The 23616-nt window shown below is 46.3% G+C and overlaps 1 protein-coding gene across 9 annotated transcripts in view; it reads right to left on the bottom strand.

Annotated features, from left to right (window-relative positions):
• Window positions 1–23616, bottom strand: part of GRB7 (growth factor receptor bound protein 7) — a 77204-nt gene that overhangs the window by 2082 nt on the left and 51506 nt on the right. For all 9 annotated transcript variants that reach the window (XM_083469784.1, XM_083469785.1, XM_083469786.1 and 6 more), the window contains 13 exons: window positions 21751–21946; window positions 19672–19819; window positions 13466–13622; window positions 12359–12480; window positions 10661–10741; window positions 9865–10002; window positions 7712–7822; window positions 6764–6862; window positions 5209–5289; window positions 4255–4371; window positions 3616–3676; window positions 2264–2351; window positions 676–769 (listed from right to left, as the gene is read on the bottom strand). In XM_083469784.1, coding sequence (XP_083325910.1) covers window positions 676–769; window positions 2264–2351; window positions 3616–3676; window positions 4255–4371; window positions 5209–5289; window positions 6764–6862; window positions 7712–7822; window positions 9865–10002; window positions 10661–10741; window positions 12359–12480; window positions 13466–13622; window positions 19672–19819; window positions 21751–21938 — 1485 coding nt within the window. In that variant the 5' untranslated portion in view covers window positions 21939–21946. The remainder of the gene's footprint in view (window positions 1–675; window positions 770–2263; window positions 2352–3615; window positions 3677–4254; window positions 4372–5208; window positions 5290–6763; window positions 6863–7711; window positions 7823–9864; window positions 10003–10660; window positions 10742–12358; window positions 12481–13465; window positions 13623–19671; window positions 19820–21750; window positions 21947–23616) is intronic.

The raw sequence follows: 23616 nt of genomic DNA, 5'->3' as shown, positions 1-23616 counted from the left end.
TTGACTACCCCTGGAGTAAAGCAAGCCTGCAGTGGAGTCCGGGCTCAGTTTTCGGAAGCACACAAAGTAGTAGTAACTGTGCTGCAAGCCAGGGCCATGTTCCACCCCCCCCCCTGCTCTCCACAACTAGTATTAGGGTCCAGGCTGGCTTGGAAAACAAAAGTGCTGGAAAAGGTGCAGGTCTCCAAAGGATTCCTGACTGGGTGACTGTTCAGTTCTCCCACTGCTGGCAGGAAGGGGTACTGCCAAGATGTCTTTCCTGCCTTATACTATGCTGAACAAAATAAAAAAAAATCCTTTCAGTAGCACCTTAGAAACCAACTAAGCTTTTGTGTGCATGCAGAAGTGTTTTGTTTCGACTACGGCAGACCAACACGGCTACCTACCTGTAATTTATACCAGGCTGGTTTGCTTAATTATGTTCATTCTTTTGAAGCCTGTCTGGTAACCACGTTCCCTCAAACTCAAGACATCTCTATCTCTTTCTCACTCTCTCTTGTGCACACTTAATTTCCTCCAGCTTCTAAGTCTGTTTCCCTGCTCATGCAAAGCAGACTGCCTGCAGGTGCAAGGAGCTTGTGCATATCTTAGTTTATTTCCTAAGCCAGGATTTGACTGTCCAAATGCAGCTGTTGTAAAGGCAAGCTTTGTACGTTCTTTAATGTGACCACTTACCGGAAGGATAAGATAGTGCTTCACCTTCTGCAGGTGGCAGAGGGACAAGACAAAACCTTTGGGGTTCCGCTGACTCTCCCGCAGCAGGAAGACCCTGCAATCGACAAGACAATAGGAAGGCTGTTAAAGGCACTTTGCGCCTCTTCCTCCGCCCATAAGGGGAAGCAGTGCAGTATGTGAGCCAAGGCCCAACCCGGTGGTCCTCTCGCACTATCATCTTCATGGCTCCATGCTCATGACTACCACACCACTAACACTCAGTTCTGGTCCCCACCTCCTGAAAAAAAATGATTTCAGGCTTGCATGAGTCATATGGAGCTATTGCTGTCAAGATATCTCTTGCTGAGCACATGATCTGGATTGCATGGGTTGGTTGAGGGTAGGAAGGGGTAATTATGGTGGTGGGCAAATGGCTCTCTCTCCGGGAAGCTGACCTTCAAGTCTCTAAGGCTGCAGGTATATTTGCACCTACCTGGGAGTAAACACAGTATTACTCAGTGCTTAATGTGGGGGTGAGTGGGGAGGAAGGAAGGGAGATGGTTTCATTTCAAATTAAGCCCAACTCTTTAGCCTGTGGCTCATTTGCCATTTTTATAACCATGCAAACCTTGTGGTGCTCCAAACGTTGTTGGACTACAACTCACATCATCGCCAACCATCAGCCATTCTGGCTGGGATAGATGGGAGTTCAACAGCATTTGGGAGGGTCGCAGGTTCTCTACCCCTAATGTGATCTATTTGCCAGTTAAGCCTGACTTCGTAGATTATAGTCCGTTATAAACCATAACCAAGAAAAGAGAATTACTACATGAAGTCAAAATCATGAACGACCGTACAGTCGTACCTTGGATCCCAAACGCCTTGCGACTCGAAGGTTTTGGCTCCCAAACGCCGCACACCCGGAAGTGAGTGTTCCGGTTTGCGAATGTTTTTTGGAACTTGAACATCCAATGCGGGTTCTGTGGCTTCTGATTGGCTGCAGGAGCTTCCTGCAGCCAATCGGAAGCCGCGCCTTGGTTTCCAAACGTTTTCGAAGTTGAACAGATTTCCAGAACAGATTCCGTTCGACTTCCGAGGTATGACTGCAATTCATTCAAGAACTGGAAGAGGCAGCAGGCAGCTGGGCAGTTAGAAAGACGGTTTCCTCTTCCCCTAAGGTGCAAGGTCGCATCTCCAAGGCTGGTTTGGGAAGTGGTGTGAACACAAGGTTAGCCACAACCCACAGCTATCCTGTTTTTTCCTACGAAATACTCCATATTGGTGCATTTTCACCAAAGCCACTCTTAATCCGCATTGAGAAGAAGAATGGCCAACCGCATTTCAAGCTGGCAAACTGCTCACAGCCTAAGCCTGGCAGAGGCTCTGCTGGGATGGGCTTCAGTTGTTTGAGAAAGAAGATTCTGTCTTTGCAACTGCCTGCCTCTCCCAGCTCTAGCCTGGGTCAAATGGCTTTTAGCAATATTGATGTAATCCTGTTCTGTACAATAATCCTGGGATGGGAAGGGTTGGCACTATGTGCAAGTATGCATGCATATAGGATTGTGTTGCACAAGCGTTGTGCGTTGGAGAGACGTAGCAAGCAGCCTACCCGTCCACCAGTCCCTGCTGAACGATAAGGCGCTGGGTGTCTTCTCTAGAAATGTGTCCGTGGAACCATGGCTGGGTTCTGTGGATGGCTGTGGGAGGAATGGAAAGAGCTTTCAGAAACTCAGCCTTGATCAGAGTGTTAAGAATGTATTTGTTGCAATTATAACCCCTAGTCACTGCAATGAGGGTTGCTGGGGTTCAAGATAACTGGAAAACCCATCCCTTCGTCCTAGACATGTGGGGCTGACCAGGATTATTTGGCACTGGCAGTGTTAAGTTGTGGGCGAACATATCAGACGACACAGCGATTCTTCCAAAGCAGCTCTTCATTTGTAAGCTGGAACAGAACTGAGCTGAGGAGCTCAGTCAGCCTGCTTATATAGAGCTCCAGAACAATGTAACTGTTGCCATTTTCTAAAACTATCCAATCACTGAACGTCACTTTTCGATCCTTCATTTGCATAACTATCTACAGTATCCCCCTGCTGGCCCAGGGTGAGAACTTCCGTACATAACAGGCAGATAGAGCAAGGCAGCATTTACATCCTCGGCAGCCTTGTGTACCCCTTCCTATCACTTCATATGAGCCAACATTGGGTCAAGCTCCATGGCTATGCTGTAGCTCAGATGCAACCATATAAATCTGCACATGCACAGAGACACACTCATCCAGCCTGCTCCTTCACATGTTCAACGTTCCATGCAATGGAATTTATAGATGGTGGCACAGCCAGATGCGAGCTGGAGCCTGGCTTCAGATGAGCCCCACAGAGCTTGGCCCCTTTATAGGAAATGCTAAATCAGGCAATTTTTTAAAAAAAGCCTGTCACTTAATTACAATCGTCTCTAAAGCTGTGCGCAAGAAATTCAATTAAAAATAAAATAAAAATCAGTTATAAAAATCAGAAATCAGCTAAAATGCCTGCTGGGATTTAGGGCAGCATTGTTGAATTGGAAGGGAGCATGAGGGTAGTCCAACACTCTGCAATGCCAAAATCTTTGTGCCCAACGTCGAATCCACGACTCTGAGACCAAGAGTCTCGGGCTCCACAGACTGAGCTATCCTTGCCCCTCCATGAACCTCTGCTATCAACCATTCACCGGCTGTTATACTACATTTTCAAATGAAGAAGAGGTTGTGTTTTACGCCAGTGATCTGCGACAGGTGAGAGCGCCGCAGCTCAGTGTCAGAGCACGCAGAAGGTGCCAGCTTCAATCCTTGGCATTTCCAGGTAGGATTGGGAGAGATTTGCCGCCAGTCAGTTGTAGGTGATACTGTGCTGCTTGGAGCTGAAGGCAGCAGCTCCAAGTGGTTGGAGCACAAGGCAGTGCCCAGGGTCCCTCGGTACTCACCAGCACTGAACGAGGAGCTCTGGAACGGGGTCGGCAGGCTGTATCGGTGCGTCGTCTTCTTCTGAAGCGTGGTGGGAAAAACAGTGGAGGTTGCTTGAGGTATGTTAAGCTTACCACGTTAATTATCATTTCCCTGTTCCATATAGGAGTGCCCCCCCCAAATAGCAATACGTTTGTTTATGTTAAATTCTGAATTTGGACGGGTGGTCATGCCAGCAATCTGCTGCAGCACAAAGAACAAAGAGTACTGGTGCTGACCTTTAAAGCCCTAAACGGCCTCGGTCCAGTATACCTGAAGGAGCGTCTCCACCCCCATCATTCTGCCCGGACACTGAGGTCCAGTGCCAAGGGCCTTCTGGCGGTTCCCTCGCTTCAAGAAGCCAAGTTACAGGGAACCAGGCAGAGTGCCTTCTCGGTAGTGGCCCTCCCACCAGATAAACAACTACCAGACTTTTAGAAGACATCTGAAGGCAGCCCTGTTTAGGCCCTCCACATGGGTGGAGCTCAAACTGTGGAGTTTAAGAGACAGCCCCATGTAATACCTGCTTCAATAACGATGCCCAGCGTAGTGATCCCCATTCCCCAACTGACCGCCAGGCTCCCTGTGATCTCTAAGTAGGAACTAAACAGCAGACTCACCCTCCACGCCTGAGCCTCCTCCAACGCAACCGACAGGACCTCGTTGGGATTCTCAATCACCCGGCCCGTACAACCCGAGAAGTCCATGGCCACCAAGGTGTTATCCGACACGCTCCGCTATGGGATTGTTTTTTAGAAAGGGTTCAGCAACAGAGCTCTACAATATGGCAGCATGCAAATTGCAATTCAGTTTCTAAAATGATGTGCTTAATCAAGTCTTGATGAATATCTCTGGGCCAGGTAATGACAGAATCAAAAACACATATACAAGAGCCAGTGAAAAGCAAATTAATAATACCTGAAATAGAAGAACATAACCTGCCAATTAAAATAAATAAATCCTTCTATTTCCAGTGGGGGAGGGGGAAAGCTTGCAATCCTGGGGAGTCTCCAATGGGAGAGTATTCCAGATTTAGTGCCTTCTTTTGCTGTCATGTCTTGGTGCAGAGTGGTTATTACTGACAACTCATAGTTGAATTTAAGGATCATAAAGTATCACAAAGCAGACAGGGATCCTCTGGGGCTGAACACTGGGGTTGCCCTCAGTTGGCACACCAAATTAGCTCCTGACAGATGTTCTTATGTGGCCTTAAAGGCCCAAGGGAAATGCTCAAGTGTATAAAAATGCATCCATCAAGGAAAGTGTAGAAAAAAACCCACATATTAGTGAAAGCAACATACAAAAATGTTTTGTATTGGGGAAAACTGTTAGGAAAAACGCATATCTTAAGCAAAACTGCACATCTTAAGCAAAAATGCGGCCATTCAGAGAATGTGCAGTGTACCAATTTGTGTACCAATTTCCAAGTGGATGTGGAATGAAACTTAGGACTGGAAAAATCAGAAACGGAAATTGACAGGGAGGTGTGTCCGTCCTTACTCTACAGACATTATGTTTGCCTTTATCCACTCATAATGAAAATCTCTGAAACACCGTCATAACAGGGAGCTTACCAGGGGTACAGGCCCGATCCACGCTGTTTCTCTTTGCCGTGCTTGACACTGCTGGTAGTTTCTGTAGAGCTGTATGCCATACTGCGGAAAGGAGAATAGCTATTGGTATATGTGAGGTAGGCAATTCTGACAGCATCAGCCCAGCATGATCAATATTCTAGGCAGTGATCATGACATTTACTAATTGCTAGAGCTGGGTGCAACACTACATACTGGGAATTATTTGAGGGGTTCTTTTTCCCATGAGGCAACAATCTATCGCTGCAGGTCACCCCATGCAGCACCATGATTTTCAAACTTTCTACAGACAAACCTCGGTTGTCAAACTTAATCCGTTCTAGAAGCCCATTTGGCTTCCAAAAAGTTCGACGACCAAGGTGCAGCTTCCGGTTGGCTGCAGGAGCTTCCTGCACTCAAGCGGAAGCCGCGTTGGGCATTCGGCTTCCGAGAAACCAGAACATTTACTTCCGGGTTTTCAGCGTTCGGGAGCTGAAACGTATGGTAACGGAGGCGTTTGGGAGCTGAGATTTGACTGTACCACAGGGAACTCTTTCCACACCAACATGTTTAGGAGGAGTCCGAGGCATCACCCCTAGAACCCCTGAATGTTGCAAGGGAATCTGGGGCATATTCTAGGGTGCACACTAAATTCATGTGGAGCACAAACTGGGGTCTTTCAGATCTCACTGTTGCTCTGTGCAAACTGAAACCAACTAGGACCCCTCTGTAGCTGCAAACTGCAAATGAACTCTGGTCAAAAACTTGTTCCCCTCCTCCACGCCAGGAAACCTTGTATTCACATTCTCTGAAGTCCACACATCCTCAGAAATTGTCAGAATATGCAGTTTGAAGACTACAGATGTAGTGAACTGGGTCTGAACATTGGTATGTCCAAAGTTCAAATCCCAATCCAGAGTCAAACTTGATGTGACATTAAATGGGTCTTTGTATTTAACATGTACAGGCTTTTTTTTTTGGTTTTTTAAAGTGCAAATAGTAACTTTGCAGTGGGCAGGCTAATTAGTATTTGTAGCAAGATAAAAAAAACAGTAAAGGACCCCTGGACAGTTAAGTCCAGTCAAAGGCGACTATGGGGTTGCGGCACTCATCTCGCTTTCAAGGGTAAGGGAGCTGGCGTTTGTCCACAGACAGCTTTCCGGGTCATGTGGCCAGCATGACTAAACCACTTCTGGTGCAATGGGTCACTATGATGGAAACCAGAGTGCACAGAAATGCCATTTACCTTCCCATCACAGCGGTACCTATTTATCTACTTGCACTGGTGTGCTTTCGAACTGGAGCTGGGACAGAGCAATAGGAGCTCACCCCGTCGTGGGGATTCGAACCGTCGACCTTCCGATCGGCAAGCCGAAGAGGCTCAGTGGTTTAGACCACTGTGCCACCCGCACCCCTGTATTTGTAACAGACAAGGAGCAAGGAGCATAACTATTCCTTCTTATTCTGCAGTCCTGATGAAAACTATTCCTTTAAAGTGGCTCTTTGCATTAAGGAGGAATCTTCTATGGACGTCATATTTTAGAAGAGTTCCCTGTACCTTAAAGAGGCGGAAGGCAGCCATCCAGCATGTGCGACTTTGCTCGTCTTCGCTGCAGAAGAGCTTCAGGCCTTTGGCCCCACTTCGTGCCTTGCATGGCTGCAGAGGTAAGAGCAATAATCGTGCACATGAAATGATGGTCAAAGAGTGCCCCACCCAACCATTTGTTGAAAGGTGTCAGAACTCACTTGCTCTAGGGATGAGCCCTGACCCACAGAACCCACTCACCATCTGGATCAACCAAATCGAGAGATTAAATAATTTAATTCTCCAAAAGTATGCATCCACCGATTCTGCATTTCTGCATAGTTCGCTATTCTGATTTACTGTTCCGGCTTTCCTTTATTCTAATCAGCCTCCATTGGGGCTCTGTCTGCCCCTTCTCTGCTCTGGGATTGGCTGGAAAAGCAATCAATCCCAACACAGGGGCACAGCAAGATAACCCACTCTCGGGGGATGGCACCTGCCACATCTCTGCATGAGTTAGTGCTCTGGATTTTCCTCTTTCCAATTTCAAGGCATGCCCAGAAAAGTGATTCATGCAGAAACAGGAGGGAGGGATCCTGGGATGGTGGGTATAGACAGAGAGATAGAGATATATGTACACACACTGAAAGTAAGCTTTGTCGGGTGTAAGAGTGACATGTGTCTCCAGTATTGTTATTTTCTAAATAAGTGTGCCTCAGTTATCACACTTGTGTGAAACAGTGGTGTATAGTCAAGATTAAAACTTTTGGGTGCAGGGTAGGCAGAATTTGACTGTATTGATTAAAAATCAGAATGTGTGTGTATCTTGAAAGGCTGTGGTAAGGTTTGATTCTGGATTCTGTCCAAGACATCCCCTTGCTTGCTCTAACCAGGGATGTATTTTAAGCGCACTATATTATTGTATTACCACCCGGCACTTCTCTTTGTGCCTTTTAAAGGAGTGCTTCTCACCCTTCTTACCTTGATGCAAAAGCCATATTCTGTGGGGGTGCTGTACTGCTTTTTGCCTTGGGTGATGTAGTAGATATTGGATTCGTTTATGTCGACACAATACTGTAGATGTCGGGGGTCCTGGCATGAGGAAGACCAAAAACAGATACAGTCATGCCGCAGGTTACAGACGTTTCAAGTTGCACGTTTTCCGGTTGCGCACTGCGCCGAACCCGGAATTACCGGAACGGGTTACTTCCGGGTTTCAGTGCTTGCGCATGTGCAGAAGCACTAAACCACACTTTGCGCATGCTCAGAAGCTCTGAATTGCGACCCATGTTTCCGCAGACGCGGCGCTGCGGGTTGCGAACGTGCCTCCCTCACGGATCATGTTCGCAACCTGAGTGTCCACTGTGAAGTGTGATGCTATGCTCCACAGCATGAGGGTCTACCCAACCCCTGACTTCTCAGTTGTCTGCTGAGGTAGGTACCAGGTATGTTCTGTATATGTGTGGTCACATTAGCCTAAAAGAAGAATTTAGCATCCAGATTACACTAGGACAACCTTTTTGAGTCCATGGCTCCCTTAACCAACTACATTCTTTCTGTGGCACCCCTGTGGGGCTCAGGAGCCCAGCTATGTCACCCCTTGCCTGCAGAGCTGGCAGCTTCTCGCCCTTTTTCAAACACCCTCCCTTGTCCCTCAGCCTCCTCTCCTCTCCTTGGGAATTCTCTGGGCAGCAGCTGCTGCTGCTGCCATCCCTGGTCTCTGAGATACCCCCACCCCAAAGCTCGCCTGCAGAGCTTATAGCCAGGGCTGCTGGAATAAACAGCTGTGCAAGCCTTTGGGATGCAGAGACGCGAGAGGGTATTAGAGGAGGGAGGGAAGGAAAGAAAGAGGGACAGAGACCAGTGTTGCCCACAGCACCCCTGCCCATCATTCAAGGCAAACTACGGTGCCACAGCAGACTGGTTGAAAACTACTGTGCTAGGCCAAGCACAGAATTGAGCATTGGTCAGGGATAGGAGACCCGATACCCTCCAGATATTGTAGGAGTCCAACTCCCATGAGCACCAACCAGCGTAGTCAGGGATAATAGAAACTCTAGCCCAGCCACATCTGGAGGGACTCCCCCTCTTTCCCAGGACCATTATTCCTCCATGAATGTGGGAAGTGGATATTTGGCAAATTTCTGGGGGTTAAAGAATTTTCTTCTTGGCTTAAATGCAAAGTAGCAGAAGGCTTTTCTTCTCTCTCTGTCTTTTTTTTTTAACAAAGCCATCATTGACTGAGAGGGCAGCTATCTTTTATCTAAGAGCATCCTTAGGAACAATGGTAGGTCAAGATGTAGCACCACTCCCCTGGCATTCTTTCCTGGGTGGGAAGGTTTTCCCCAGGGTGTGGAAGGCTTTTTGAAAAAGAAAAATCTCTCAGCCAACTGATGCCTAAGACAAAAAATTTTGAACTTCACCAGGCCTCCAAAGATGAATCCAATCTTCAGGGGATATCGTCACCCCCACCCCCACCCCACACCCTTTGACATTTGCAAAAATCACTTGGCCAAATACTTCACCCCAGCACTAACTAATGTAAATTTGTTGTGAATAAGAAAGAAGTCAGTAATTCAGAACTTATCGCAGCCTTAAATTCAATAGGTGACCATAGACAAGCCACTATCTCTCAGCCTGTGCCTTCCCCCGATGTGTAACATAGGGAAAATAACACAAGCCTGCCTTACAAAGGTGTTGCAAGGATTATTGATCTAAGGTGGGTGAAGGGCTGGGGAAATCATTACTGAGTATTCTACTCAGGTTCAATAATTCCTCTTTCTGTGGTGCATAACTTAGATTCATTTAATTGCAGATACCAAGAAAAATGGAAGGGCATGGATTTTGCTTCTGGTAGTTTGCAGTTTGTATGGCACTTTCAGCTTTTGGCAAACACATCCTAAGCCACTGGTCTTGGCATCAAGCTTCACGTAGCCGTTTTGACTGCAATAAGGTACCTGCTGAAATCTGCATTATTCAATTAAATCGCCCGGTGGTTCAGGCGTTCCTGCCTCCTTGACGGCTGCTGTTCTTTCCGATAGAGTACAGCAATATCACCCTGACAGGCTGCAAACAGGACTGGATGACTGAACTAAGACACCAACCCTTCCACCCACACAATGCACACCACTTACCTTTGATGTGCCTTTGGTTGAGTAATAGAGCCCAGAGCGCCGTAGGGAGAAGTAAAACCTTTTCCATACTTTGCGTCCAACTTCTTTCAGGTGCATGAAACCTTGGATTTCGGGGCAGCTTCCTGAATTCAGCACATTCTGAAAGAGGCAGTCAGTTAAAAAAAAAAAGGATGGCAAAGGTAGACCAGTGGTATCGCCAATGCTGCTGGCAGTCTATGTTGGCAGCAATAACTAGCCCTTCAGTTTAGGGCGCAGCTGTGTGGAAGACACTCAGGAGTGCAGCCCTGGGGATACAGAAGACCCCAGCAACATCTTCTGGCTGCCTAGTGCATGGGTAGGCAAACTAAGGCCCGGGGGCCAGATCCGGCCCAATCGCCTTCTCAATCCGGCTCGCGGACGGTCCGGGAATCAGCGTGGTTTTACATGAGTAGAATGTGTCCTTTTATTTAAAATGCATCTCTGGGTTATTTGTGAGGCCTATGTGGTGTTTTTACATGAGCAGAATGTGTGTTTTTATTTAAAATGCATCTCTGGGTTATCTGTGGGGCATAGGAATTCGTTCATTTTCCCCTCCAAAATATAGTCCGGCCCCCCCACAAGGTCAAAGGGATAGTGCACTGGCACCCTGCTGAAAAAGTTTGCTGACCCCTGGCCTAGTGTTTCCCAGTGGAATTGCGCTAGGCATAAGAGCATGGCCACCCAAGAATAGTGCTTTATCCTTCTGGAAATAAATGAAGGCCTGGGAATGGGAGCAGGTCTGAATGGGTAGAGGAAAGGAAGCAGGTGGGTTTTGTACCTGTATAAGTTCTGAATGGGACATGCCCTTGTTGGCTGCATCCAGGCAGCTGGAAACCATGGCTTCGGGGAACAGTGACTGCTGCAATGGAGAAGAAAAGAAAGGGGTGAGCCTTCCAAAACTGCACAGAGACAATTCGGATACTTGGCTGTCATGTATTGGTGTTTATAATGCCAAAAGAGGGGAAATGCTTTCATCGCTTTTTTTTTTAAGGTAAAAATAAGGACAAGTTTATTATCCTCATAATTGCAGAGAGAGAGAGAAACTGCCAAGATGTGCTCCATTTTTGCTTCATGTTGTTTCTCTCCCTCTCTTTAAAATTTTCTTGTGCCCATTCTATAATGCTGACAACCCTATAACACCCAATATTACACAGATAAAGATTCAATATCAAAATAACGTGCTCCCTAGCCTAAGATCCTAAAGGGAGGGGAAGTAGAAAGTAAAAAGTTGCTGTCCCCTCCCTCCCTATAAAGTCATATAATTTCTAATGGTTATTGATACACTTATGGTCACCAATCTAAGCAATACACATCACTATACATCATTTCGTGGCTGCATTTCATTTTGGGATACACACTTTGACACAACGTAGTTAATATATTCAGAAATGTTTATCTGAGTGTTTATAGTTGTTCTATTTTTGTTTTTACTTAATTGTTGATGTCGTGTGCTCTAATGTAAACAAAGATATATCTTGACGCAACCATGTTAAACTGTTGAAAAGATGAAAACGAAAAACTTTGTTACAAAAAATAATAATAAAGTGGGGAGGTTGAGGCACATGTCCCTGTGCTTCTTCAGCAGTGTAGGAAGGTCTGAATAGGGTTTCTGAGTTTGTTTGGCCGAACGTACTTAGAAAGCTTCCTACAATCAGAAACCCTGCTTTATCGGGATTCCCAGTTATGGGGTGACTTCTGCGCAGGTTCAGCTGAGCACATGAGGAGGCCCCCTTCAAACCTTTGAACTCAGCACCCAGAGGTTGAAAGCAGCCTGGTGCTTCTTCCCAGCTCTGATCAGTCCCAGCCAGCATTGCCAGAGGTCAGGGATGATGGCACTTGCTGAGGGCTTTTAATGTCTGACCAGGGATCGTGATGATAATGAGGATGATAGTACCCCACCCATTTGACTGGGTTGCCCCAGCCACTCCGGGCAGCTTCCAGCGTATATAGAAACATTATTTTTGTAGTTGTGAAGCAGAACATCCCAAAATATAAAATGTCATGTACTTTTTACATTATCAGTTGGCATAATAAGATATGTTTCATATTTGAAAACTAAAATAAAAAAAAGTTTCTGTTGTACTTACAGCCAGAGATATAAATTCAAGTAATGCAGAAATGTGTTTTTGTGTTTTTTGGGGTTGTTGTTTTTACTTTTATGATGCATTTTGTGGGTTTTATATCTTGATTTTATTCTGTGAACCCCCAGGTTTAGGGTGGTATATAAAATCAATAAATAATAAAAATGTAGTAAAACCTAGAGGTTTTGCAGAAACTGAGTATAGGCTTCTAAAGTGAAACACAAAACATTTACTAATCAAAACTGGCAGGTGCTACAATTTTATTTCATACAAGCTAACAGATGTGGAATTAGGGTGGTTTTGTTTTTTCTAAAGCAAAGGATCAGGAAGCTTCCATTTAATGCTGGAAGGAAAGAATGGTCTCCCCTCCTGGCTTTATGGTCCATTCCACTTACTGGCGAGCTCTTGAACAGCTCGTACTTGGCGTAGTTCTTCCGGAAGACAAACCTGCTGTCACCCCCAACAGGCCACGTGGCCTGAACCTCCACCACCGACTCATGATCTTCCAGGCATCGCTCTGGCAAAATAAGAGCAGAGAGAGATTAAAACAAAAAAATGCAATTTGGGTTTAAGAACCTCTTTAGCAGCTCATTTCTATTCCATGCTCAACAAATATGGAGAACAGCTCTGGTGAAGGGTATGAAGCATGCTAGTTAATATAGCATTCCTTGCACACAGAAAAAGAGTGTCCGTTCCACCCCGTATTCATCATGAGCAGTTTGTTTCTGTTCTGCTGCAGTTCACCTTCTGATAATAATTTATTATTTATATCCCGCCCATCTGGCTGGGTTTCCCCAGCCACTCTGGGCAGCTTCTAACAGAATATTAAAATACAATAGTCTATTAAACATTAAAAGTTTCCCTAAACAGGGCTGCCTTCAGATGTCTTCTAAAAGTCTGGTAGTTGTTTATCTCTTTGACATCTGGTGGGAGGGCGTTCCACAGGGCGGGTGCCACTACTGAGAAGGCCCTCTGCCTGGTTTCCTGTAACTTGGCTTCTTGCAGTGAGGGAACCACCAGAAGGCCCTCGGAACTGGACCTCAGTGTCTGGGCAGAACGATGGGGGTGGAGACGCTCCTTCAGGTATACTGGACCTAGGCCGTTAAAAAAAACTTCATTGCCTTTTCTCACTGACCACTGTGGTGAAATGTTTCACAATTATTTATGTTATTATTATGCTATTGCAAAGGAAACACAATGCAAACCAGAAAGGGGAATACCATCAATCACATACTATTATGCATAGTTTCTGGACTGAAAACAACAACCGCTAATACTGACAGCATTCCTTGGATTAATTTCTGTTCTGGGCTTGGGACGAATAAACAAACATGGGCAATTTCTGTTCCCATTGCCGCTGATTCTTCCACATCCCTGATCCTAACTCTGTCATGATGCCCTCTAATAATAAACGTGTGTGAGAGAGCACATGTTTATGCACACAAACATAGGCAGCCTGGCCCTCCGAATCCTGGCTTTAAGGAGACCCCTCCGTTCCTTACCTAGGGCCAAGTGCTGATAGACCTCCACTAGGGACCAGCACTCATCATGCAAAGCGTGAGTCTTCTGGACGAGCATCTCACAGACGTGACGAGCCGTGGCCCCTGCTGTGACCTCCAGCGAGCGGCAAGTGCCATCTTCACTGTAGACCTTCACTACCTGTGGGGTGGGGAAGAAGAAGAGGAGTTTGGATTTGATATCCCGCTTTATCACTACCTGAAGGAGTCTCAAAGCGGCTAACATTCTCCTTTCCCTTCCTCCCCCACAACAAACACTCTGTGAGGTGAGTGGGGCTGAGAGACTTCAGAGAAGTGTGAGTAGCCCAAGGTCACCCAGCAGCTACATGTGGAGGAGTGGAGATGTGAACCCAGTTCACCAGATTACAAGACTACCGCTCTTAACCACTATACCACACTGGGAGAAAGCGAGCAGAGGTTAAGAGGGGAGGGAGAGAAGCACAAATGCTGAAGGATGGTTCAGACCTATGAGCATATCCCCTGGGGATGGCCAGTGGCTTAGATGGCTTAGGAGAAGTCTAGCAGGGGCCATTATCCTTGATAGACAAATAGCAAAGGGAGACCGCCTTGCTTTCATGTCCTGCTTGTGCACGTCCTGGGCACCTCTGGCTGGCTGCTGCTGGAAGCAGGACGCTGGCCTAGATGGACCCTTGGTCTGATCCAGGGTTGCTTAACAACTATTAAAAGATAAATTATTTTAATAGTTGTTAAGCACACCCTTAGTGGATGGATTTTCACAGACAGCAAGGGTACATGCAATATCTCTGCTCTCAGTTCCTAGCGTCCTTTCTATAAGTCAGTTACATTCAGTATGAGACACTGCTGTCAGAGACATTGTGAGGTTTGTGGAGGGTGGGGAAGGAGTGAATTGGTGAGAGCTATTAAAAGAATTTTGTGCTCACAAATATTTGCCACAGAACCCTTGCATGCTGTAGAGCAGGAGTGGGGAACCAGGGACTCCCAAAGCATCTGCTTTTCGCTACTGTTGGAAACAGGATACTGACCTCCTTTGACTGCAATCATCTTACTTTCTTAGTCAGCTGGAGATTATCTCTCCTTAACCCAACTATTCCACAAGAGGGAGCAAACCAATTGCTCAAGTAAGACAACTGAGTCAATCATATTGTTGTGAGTTTGGATCCAGCGTGTGTTAAAAGTAAACCAAGGCTTCCCATTCTTGGAATAGCCAAGTCAGCCTCCTAGTCAGGTGATAGCCTGGGTGACGGGCCATTAAGGAGAACACAGGAAGGGGCTGTGTGGGAGATGGCAAATGGGCAGGGGACGCCTCCTTCAACTCCAGGCAGTTAGAAGGAAAAAGCCAGCATTGAGAGCAGAGAGTTGCAGTGTTGAGAGACAGAAGCAAAGCAGCAAGCTGGAAAGCAAGAGAGAAAGAACAAGGCTCAATTTCAGTCTGAATCCAAGCCTGCGGCTATGGGAGAAACAATACCCTTTTGGGGTGTTAATGCCATGAACCCCTCCATGGTAGGCTCAGGTTGTATATATGAGTGTGTAAATAAACCATATATCCTAAAGACACCACAGTCTCTGCTGTGCTTCATTCTGAAGGAAGCACAAACCCCGGGGAAGCGCCAGGAATGGTTATCTAATGGTGAGGGGGAAATGCACTCTGCACATCTTAAATACATTTTCTCCATTACTATTGCTTCATAAATACCTGGTATTCAAAATGAGCCTCCTCTTCTATTATTAGGCAACAACTGATTCCCCAGACCTTCTGGGGCAGAGGAGTTACATGGCCAGACATCTCTCTGAATCACAGGAGGGTTTGCTGTTTGTTTTAGAGTGGGCACAGACTATACTTATTGCATTTCTTGGCCGTTTCACATTTGACTCACTGTTTACGATGTCTTTCCTCTATACCTGTGTGTGTATAGACACAGACACACCTGCCGACGCAGGGCAACCCTACAGGCACCTGATGAAGCTGACTCCATTCCACCACAATCAACCTGTTAAGCTTTTAAGATGCTCCAAACCTTCTGTTCTAGTTGTTGCAGAATTCACCTCTTCCTTTTCCTAAGCTCATTTCATAGGGAAGGTGGCAAATAATGGAATAGCCAACTTTGTTTTTAAATGAAATCTGGTGCTTTTGCTGGCTCCTAATGAAAGGCCCAGGACTACATGAATATTCATTTAGGTCTATATTCTGTTCAGGGGTATAGAAACTGGGTCCTCTTTTTGCCTCCATCTAATTCAGGAGTGCAGAACCTCAGTGTCCGAATACACCCTGGGGGGCCCCACTGCCCTGGTATGAGACAATCCTCTCCGGGTGTCCTCCGGTGTTGCGCTCCCCCAGAATGGACATCAATCTTCATTCCGGTGTGCTCAGCGACACAGGTCGGATGACCTGTGCATGCTATTAATCAGCAGAGTTAGCAGTGACAACTGGAAGCGTGAATGTGAGCATCCTAAGGATTTATTAAGCAATATTTACAGGACAAATCATAATGGCGTCTGCTCTCTTCTTCAGCAGCAGACAGAGAAAGAAACAGTGCAACAGCACAACATAACGGAAGAGATAAGACGTAACTTTCGTCTTCAGACTTTCCCAGCTCATGAAAGTAAACAGTGACATGTGACTACCCAGCCACATATCAGCAACGGGAGGAGTGAATTGCTAACACTCAGGCCTGCCAAAATGGGAGATTCCGGGATGCAATCAGAGGCAGGAATGGCTTCTGCAATTCCAGGATGTTGTGGCGGGACGATTGAGGGATATGGGCTTAGGGACCAAAAGCAGCCCCCTAAGCCTCTTTATCTCACTCTTGGGGCTCTCGCAAGGCCACATTCCCTAAGCCCTTGAGCTGAAAAAGGTCCCCTCCCCCTGACCTAAGCCAGAGCAGAAGGGTTTACAAGTCACCACTTTGCTCTTTTCTTCCTTGTTTCAACCAGCCTCCCCGGGCCATGAAAAGGACTTTATTTTTTTCAATCAATACAGGTCCTCTTCCCATCTATCGGGGCTGATGCATTGCTGTGACAATAGCTGCAGCCATCCTGATATTTTGGAGACTGGGAGAGGCTACTGGAGGAGAGTGCGTGTGCTACCTTCATGCCCCCACCTCCCCAATAGACAAATAACATTTGTGAGTGCCTGACTTAAAGGTTCAGCCAACATGTGTAAGCATCACCCATGCAGCAGGACCTTGCTCATGACGCAGTGGCTAGCGCAAGAGGGATTTGTGGCCGGGTTGAAGTCGCTATGCCGGCATGCTAACAATGCGAGTGCGTGGGCCAAGGGCTCCATTTAAGGAAGGACTCCGCAACCCAGACACTTCTAATAGGACCTATCATCTGTTAGGGCAGCACGTCCCCGAGGGTCAGTTGCTTTCTTTCCAGAAAAAGGAGATAACCCAAGGCCAGACTGACCTGGCTGCTACATTGGAATGGAAACTTGCAACTGAAAGCCATCAATCATGTGCAGGAGGAACATGGGAAAGGAGGAGCTAAGCTGGATTTTGGATTAATTTACCATCTATGCTGGCCCAAGCTATGCTGCTTCAATGTTCTGGAGGGATTTCCACAGGCTGAGATGAGACAAGAGTGACTGGCTTTGAAATGTACTATGTATTTTGGAAAGTTGCTTGTTCACTATGCATCTGGGCACCTCTTTTTTAAAAAATTACAGAGTGTTAAATCTTATGGCAGCTCTTCGTATCTTGACGCACGCCATTTTGAGATGACGGAATGGCGGAGAGGGAAAACGGACCTGCTTGGGGAAGACTGTGGGAAAGTAATTGGTCTTTAAACACCTATGCTCTCCCGCTCCCTGACCAGCGCCCTGGCTGGGATCCCAGGGGAAGGATTAGGAGGCCCCACCACGAACAGTAGGCACCCCGTCTTCAGATGAAAGGCAAGGGAGTGTTTGTTGTCAATCTCCACTTTAACGGTAATCTCAGGCTGGGCTGCCAGTAAATCTGGAAACTGGCAAAGATTCTGAGAGCCTCCAAATAGAAGGATGGATGAGAGCTCTTCAGAGAAAAGGCTGGTAATCACTCTCTTATGGCTCCTCTGAAGATGGCAAGGTTGCAATGGTCCTTTGTGCCTTTCGCAATTCATCCAACAGGAAGTTAATAACTTTTTTAAAGTTATTAATTTGGTCCTGCCCAATTTTATCCTCACAACTACTGTGTAAAATAGGTTAGATGGAGAGAACGTGAAGGGCCCAAAGTTACCCAGTGAGCTTCCTGGCTGAGTGTGGATTTGAACCCTAGACTCGCAGGTCCTAGCCCAATGCACTATTTGCTACACCATCCTGGCTCTCTCACCCTAGTACAATGGGGTTCGGTCTGAAGAAAGTGGGTATTATCTTCTATTGATGTCTACTTTTGCTGCTGCTCTTTTAAGCCTTCTCTTGCTCTACTGAAATTTCATGGTTTTATTATTCTTCTTTTGTTGTTCTTTATCATGAGCCATCGTAAGAGCCCAAGTTTGAGCTAGAGGGCAGGCTATTAAATCGCATAAATACATAAATTGATTATTTTTAAAGAAAATGCATCAAGCACAGGTAAGCTGTGAGATAACACTGAAGCAGTTTGCCCGTTTGTCTTGCTCTCTAGTCTCCTATCAGCTCCTTTGTATACTGTGCACAAAAATGAACATCCATGTTTTCCCACTGTTGGGTGAAGGTGAAAAGCACCTGTGTTGGCCTTTGATATAAACTGCAAGAGGCATCAGGTGGATTGAAAAACTTCCCAGGCAGCTGGAGACCTCCTGTCCCATAATTACAGGCTCCTAGCGGAGGCCCAGAGGCTAGCCAAACAAAACCTGAAACCTTGGCAACAGTCCCCATGGGAACCAGCCTTGCCCCATCGTGCCCGGTTAGCTCACAAGTCCTCATTTCTAACTCTTACTTTCTGGCTCTTCTTGTCCGTAGTTTGGGGGGAAGCAGCAGATCACACCAGACAAGTGTTTGATTCTCAGCTCTTAGAAGAGGCTGAAAAGTCTAATGCAAGGCCAGCTCGCACAGGACTGCTACCCAAAGCAAGAATTAATTTGGCTGCCCCAACCACAGAATCTGGTTGTGTTAAGAATGGGAAGGAAAGGTTGTGTTTCCTCCATTGAGACTCCTTTTCTCCGGAGAGGAAAAATCAGTACCCACGGCCTTGTGGGATATATTCGGGAGAAGAAAAGGCTACACAAATCTGGAGTCCCTAAGGTGGTTGGATGGTGTCTTGTATGCCTCCTCCCGGCAACTCCTACAGCCAAGCTGGTGCCAAATGTATTGCTTTCCTTTTCTTTGCACCACATCAACAAGGCCGAGAGGGAGGCCCTGTCATCTGGGCAGCCCAGGACCTACATACACACAGCCTAGGCTTCCAATAAATGGAAATGAAGGGAAGGGGGTGCAATTGAGGAAATGGGGTGAGTGGGGGAGCGACAACAACAACTCTTATACCCTATTGAATGTTTTCCAGTGCAGTCCAGGGTCAGAGTTATCATTAGGCCAACTTAGGCAGCTGCCAAGGGCACAGACCTTGGAGCGGCACAGTACTGACCTTTGAGGTGCAGTTTTATACAGATTGTTCAAAATGATTTGTGTGTGAAAACATTTACTTTTGCGTTTGAGAAAGATAATCAAAGATTGTCGTATTGCTGATTCTTGCAATTCGAAACTACTTTGCCAGTTTCGAGTTATGTGCAGTTTGTTTTTCTACAAAACATTTGTTTTTGAAAACTGAAGTTAGCGATTTTGTGGGATGGGGTGCAAGTAGTTAACCTTGCCTGGCTGAGCCCTACCTAATGGACTGGAGCAGGAGACAATGGCAACGGGTTCTTCAACTCGTTCAGTAACCATGAACTCTCTTCATATTTAGGTTGGGTTTTGTACTGTTTTTGTATTCAAGTCTGTGTACTGAAAGGAACCTCGTGGTGGGGAGGAGTTGGGGGCACAACGTATCTCTGGGCAAACCTTGCACAGCCTCTGTAAAACCACAAGCCCCTGCCCTTCATCTAAGATGTTTGCCATCTCACTGTGGAAAGGAAAACATCCTCTGCACATTCTCAGGGGCCCTCTCACTGATTTTACACGTAGCTAGCTGGTTGTGCAAGCACCCCATCACCACCACCACCAAAAGAGAAAGCTTCTAGTACCATGCCTTAGCAAACCCTGTGCCAAAATGAAGCCCTGTTCTGATTGCCCTCCATCCCGAAACGTAAATAGGCACACTTACATGAGAACCTCCTTCTCGCGGTGAGCCTGGTCCCAAGGAGGAGTTGCTGAGGATGGGTGAGTTGGAGGGGCTGCAGAGTTCTGGGAAAGGGTTTGGGATGGAGGGCAAAGATAAGGCACGCTGCTGCTCCTCCTCCTCTTTCAGCTTTCTAAAGGAAAAAGAAGCACATCAGAAGGATTATCATGCAGGCCTGAAGTGCCGTATCCTCATAAAGGGGAAAGAGTGAGATTTCTGGGTTAGTGAGTAAAGCCTATTTGTCCATGAGAAAGCCTGAAACCCTTATGTGCTTTAGAGATCTAGGGCCAGGGCTAGAACTACAGATATTCAAATTCAGCATCTAGGCAATCCAAATCCTCAATAAACTAAAACAAATCCACCGAATTTGCATGACTGCTCTTTATTTTGCACAAATTGTATTCTGGTTCTGCTGAATATTTTGCACAAAATGTATTCTGGTTCTGCTGAATATTTTGCACAAATTGTATTCTGGTTCTGCTGATAATGGGCTGCATTAGCCCATCGGATAATGAGCTATGTCTCCCCTTGCCCACAATCACTTGAGATCTTATTCAGCCACGTTTCTGAGATTTCATAAGGCATTCTACATATACTTAGAAACCTGCTTTTTAAACAAGAAAGCTAACGTTCTCATGAAGCTGAACTGTGCACTCACTTCCCCATTTTTTTGCACCTTTTTAACACGTTCCCAACCCGCAGCCAAGGATACAGGTGGATATTTCAATTCAGTGTGTCAGATTCAGTCCCCACCCTCACCAGCCTCTGGCACTAAGCACTGCATTTGCTGGGCAAAGGGCCCGAGCCAGCCTCAGAAAAGTCACTCAACTCAGCAATCTTGCAGTGCTCCATCTCACCATGGCACTGGCCCTGCGAGCAGGGAAGGAAGCTAATGATTAACTCCAATGCACGTTGCCTTTTCCTGCCAGTGCATACCACATACAGGCAGTTAGTCCGAAATCTGTCTGGCACAGCACGCCAGACTTTTTATGTGTGCACAGCCGTGATGGAGCATGAAAGACTGCATGTCAACAGTGCTGTGGAGGTATCCTCTGTGAGACAAGGCTTGGGAGGCACAGAAGGAGAGGCTGCTGAATCAGAGTAATGCCCATCTCAGCATCCAGTTCTCGCAGTGGCCGAACAGCCATCTTAGAGAAGCTGCTCAGAGTAGCTTTTGCGTGATCCCAAGTGGTCTTGCTTCCAAGAACTAGTTAAGCCCAGCTTCCAGCTTCAGAGATGAAATGATGCTGGGTACCTTCAGACTGGGGATAAGAGAATGTTCCTACTTTCAATCCTGCCCGCCCCCCATACACACACACACACACACACACACACACACACACCACACACATACATACATATAAGTGTAATTCTTATCAAAACCCTCTTGGCTTCTCTCAGAATTTCTCAATGCTTCCCCCGAGGAGAAGCCACTAAACTGACTCTGGATTTTGCTCAGGGCTTCAAATTTCTGGGACAGAATGTCTGACCTAGATTCATCCTATTAAGCTGCTTGTCCACTGCGAGCCTATTCAAGCCCCTCTTTCCTATCATATCACAGGAGGAAGCTCACACTTTGTCTGGAAGCAGTGATCCCCCGCTTCCACTGTGATCGCACACAACTAATGAATTTCACCGTGAATGAAATCAGTAATCCATCTTCTTGTTTTGTAGTCTTGCTTTGCAAAGAAAACGGCAGGCTGGTTATCTGCACGACTTCTTTCCCTGCTCCTGACTGAGGTGGGAACTGTGCCTCAGAGCACAGTCAGTTTCTTAAAAGAGGAAGGCCAGGTTTCAAGGAAACTTGTGTCTCCTACTCCCAGATAGGCGGACTGTGACTCCTCAGTAATGAGGGAAATCAACTCAGTCCATGCCCAGAGACCCTCACACCTGTATTTGTCTTGTTCCAGGGCTGGGCGTTAGCTCAGATTGAGCCATGCACTCTGCGCATGTCAAGAGATAAAAAGAAATCAGCTCAGAATTACTTCTCATTTTTAAACACAAAATAATCATTGGGGGCGACGGTTGGAGTTTCCCACAATTCCTGGCTCCATCTCCACTTACCTATTGGCTTGGATGAGCAGAGGCTGAGAGCGCTTGACAACATCGCCTCCGGTCAGAAGACTGGCCTGTTCTCTGTTGCAGAGAGGGTTGCTGTTTGAAAGGGGCCTACTGTGGTCCGATTCCAGGCCATCCTCGTAAACGTTGTCCAAAGTGCTGTTGATGTTGTTTTGGAGAGTTCCCAGGTCCATGTCATTATCTGTAGCAAAGGAAAGGAGACCCCCATGACTTGGCTAAATATCCCTTTGATTTGTTTCATTTTTTGCCTATCCGTCTTTCCATGTTAGGTGAAATCAAGAGCCAGCAAAACATCCAAATTTGACAAGATCCCTAGGCGGAGCTAAACCAAAACAATTTGCAGAGCTTAAGTCTGAACCAGTTTTTCCACAGCTGTTACCCTGGACCTCTTGTATTTATGGTTATATGTACTTGAAAGGAGATGTGAAAGTGCACTGTTTGAAACGACACATTGCCGGGCCTCCAAATTTATTCAAAGGAACATAATTAGAAATTCAGGCAGTGTATGTGTATGTGTGTTGGGGTGGGGTGGGGCTTCAGACATGGTGGTCCCTGGCGATAGATGACCATTACTCCTCCTTGTGACAGGAGTAATTCCCCATTGTTGCTGCCACCAGCCCACTCACTTTAGGAGCTGGTGGGCAAGCGAGTGTGCCTGGCGAGGAGGAACAACAGAAACTGTTTGCTGCTCCTTGCTCAGTCTCCTGCCCTCTCCTTCAGGGCAGTGGTGGGGACTCAGCAGAGCCACTGCACAGAGGAAGTGGGCAGGTGAGCAAACAGGAGTGACCCCTCAGCATCCATGTTAGTGTATGAGTGAGTGGTAATGGCGACAGATGCGATGGTGAGTGAGTGAGTGAAAGGAGCAGCAAGTAGTAGAGAGATCTGGTGAGTGATGGGCCATTCAGAGGCACAGAGACCTCAGATGCTGCCTCAAAGGGTTCCAACCTGAGCATGTCCTTGTTGTTCCCCATCTCCTGAGTAAAATTTACAATAGGGGAAACCAGAAACATTTTTATTAGGAATTACAGGTACCGATATACCAAAGGGGCAGAAAAGACAATTCATGTATGGAACAACGGCCGCCTGGATGCCATTAGCTCAGAATTGGAAAGAAGATAAAGTCCCTACCAGAGAAGAATAGCAAACCAAGCTGATGGATTATGCTGAGATGGCAAAACTGACTGGAAAACTCAGAAACCAAGAGGATAATTTTTTTACAAAAGAATGGGAAAATTTTATAAGTTATTTAGGAGACGACTGTAAGCAGATGGAAACAAAAGCAGGATTTGTAGCATAAAAATTATTATGGATGATACGGTTTGATATAAAAATTGGAGTATGGATGAATATGCAGTTTTAGATGTTTAAAATGGGACCCCGTGGAGGGGAAGGGGGGAAGTCTCAAGATTCCGAGAATCTCTTTATGCAGATTTGTTTTTACAGTTTGTGTTCATATATATTCTGTATTTGTAAAACAAATAATTTTTTTTAAAAATACAATAGGGCAGACTTACCCACCAGGCCAAATTTCTGCCGGTGTCGGATTATGCAAACGTCCACTTGTTAAATTGCATAATTTGGGATTTTAGACACAACGAAACTTGTTTGACAATACTACAATTAAAGATGTACCCCTAGCCTGCTTAGCACCACACATTAAAGGCCAGCCCAGCCAAGATGGTATTGATCTATGTTTATGGGAAAATGCACAGGCAAAGACTTTGGCAAGCCTCTAGGGGAATTTACCAGCCCTAGACTTACTCTGGCAGCTTTCCAGCAGCACAGGAAATTGAGCAGTGCACTAGGTTAACCACCCAACCGTTTGACCAAGATTGCAATTAGTCAGTAGTC

The sequence above is a fragment of the Podarcis liolepis genome, assembly GCF_965112155.1.
Source record: "Podarcis liolepis genome assembly, chromosome: 13".
Lineage (NCBI taxonomy): Eukaryota > Metazoa > Chordata > Lepidosauria > Squamata > Lacertidae > Podarcis > Podarcis liolepis.
Note: the sequence above shows the minus strand (reverse complement) of the source record. Positions and strands in the feature narration are given on the sequence as shown.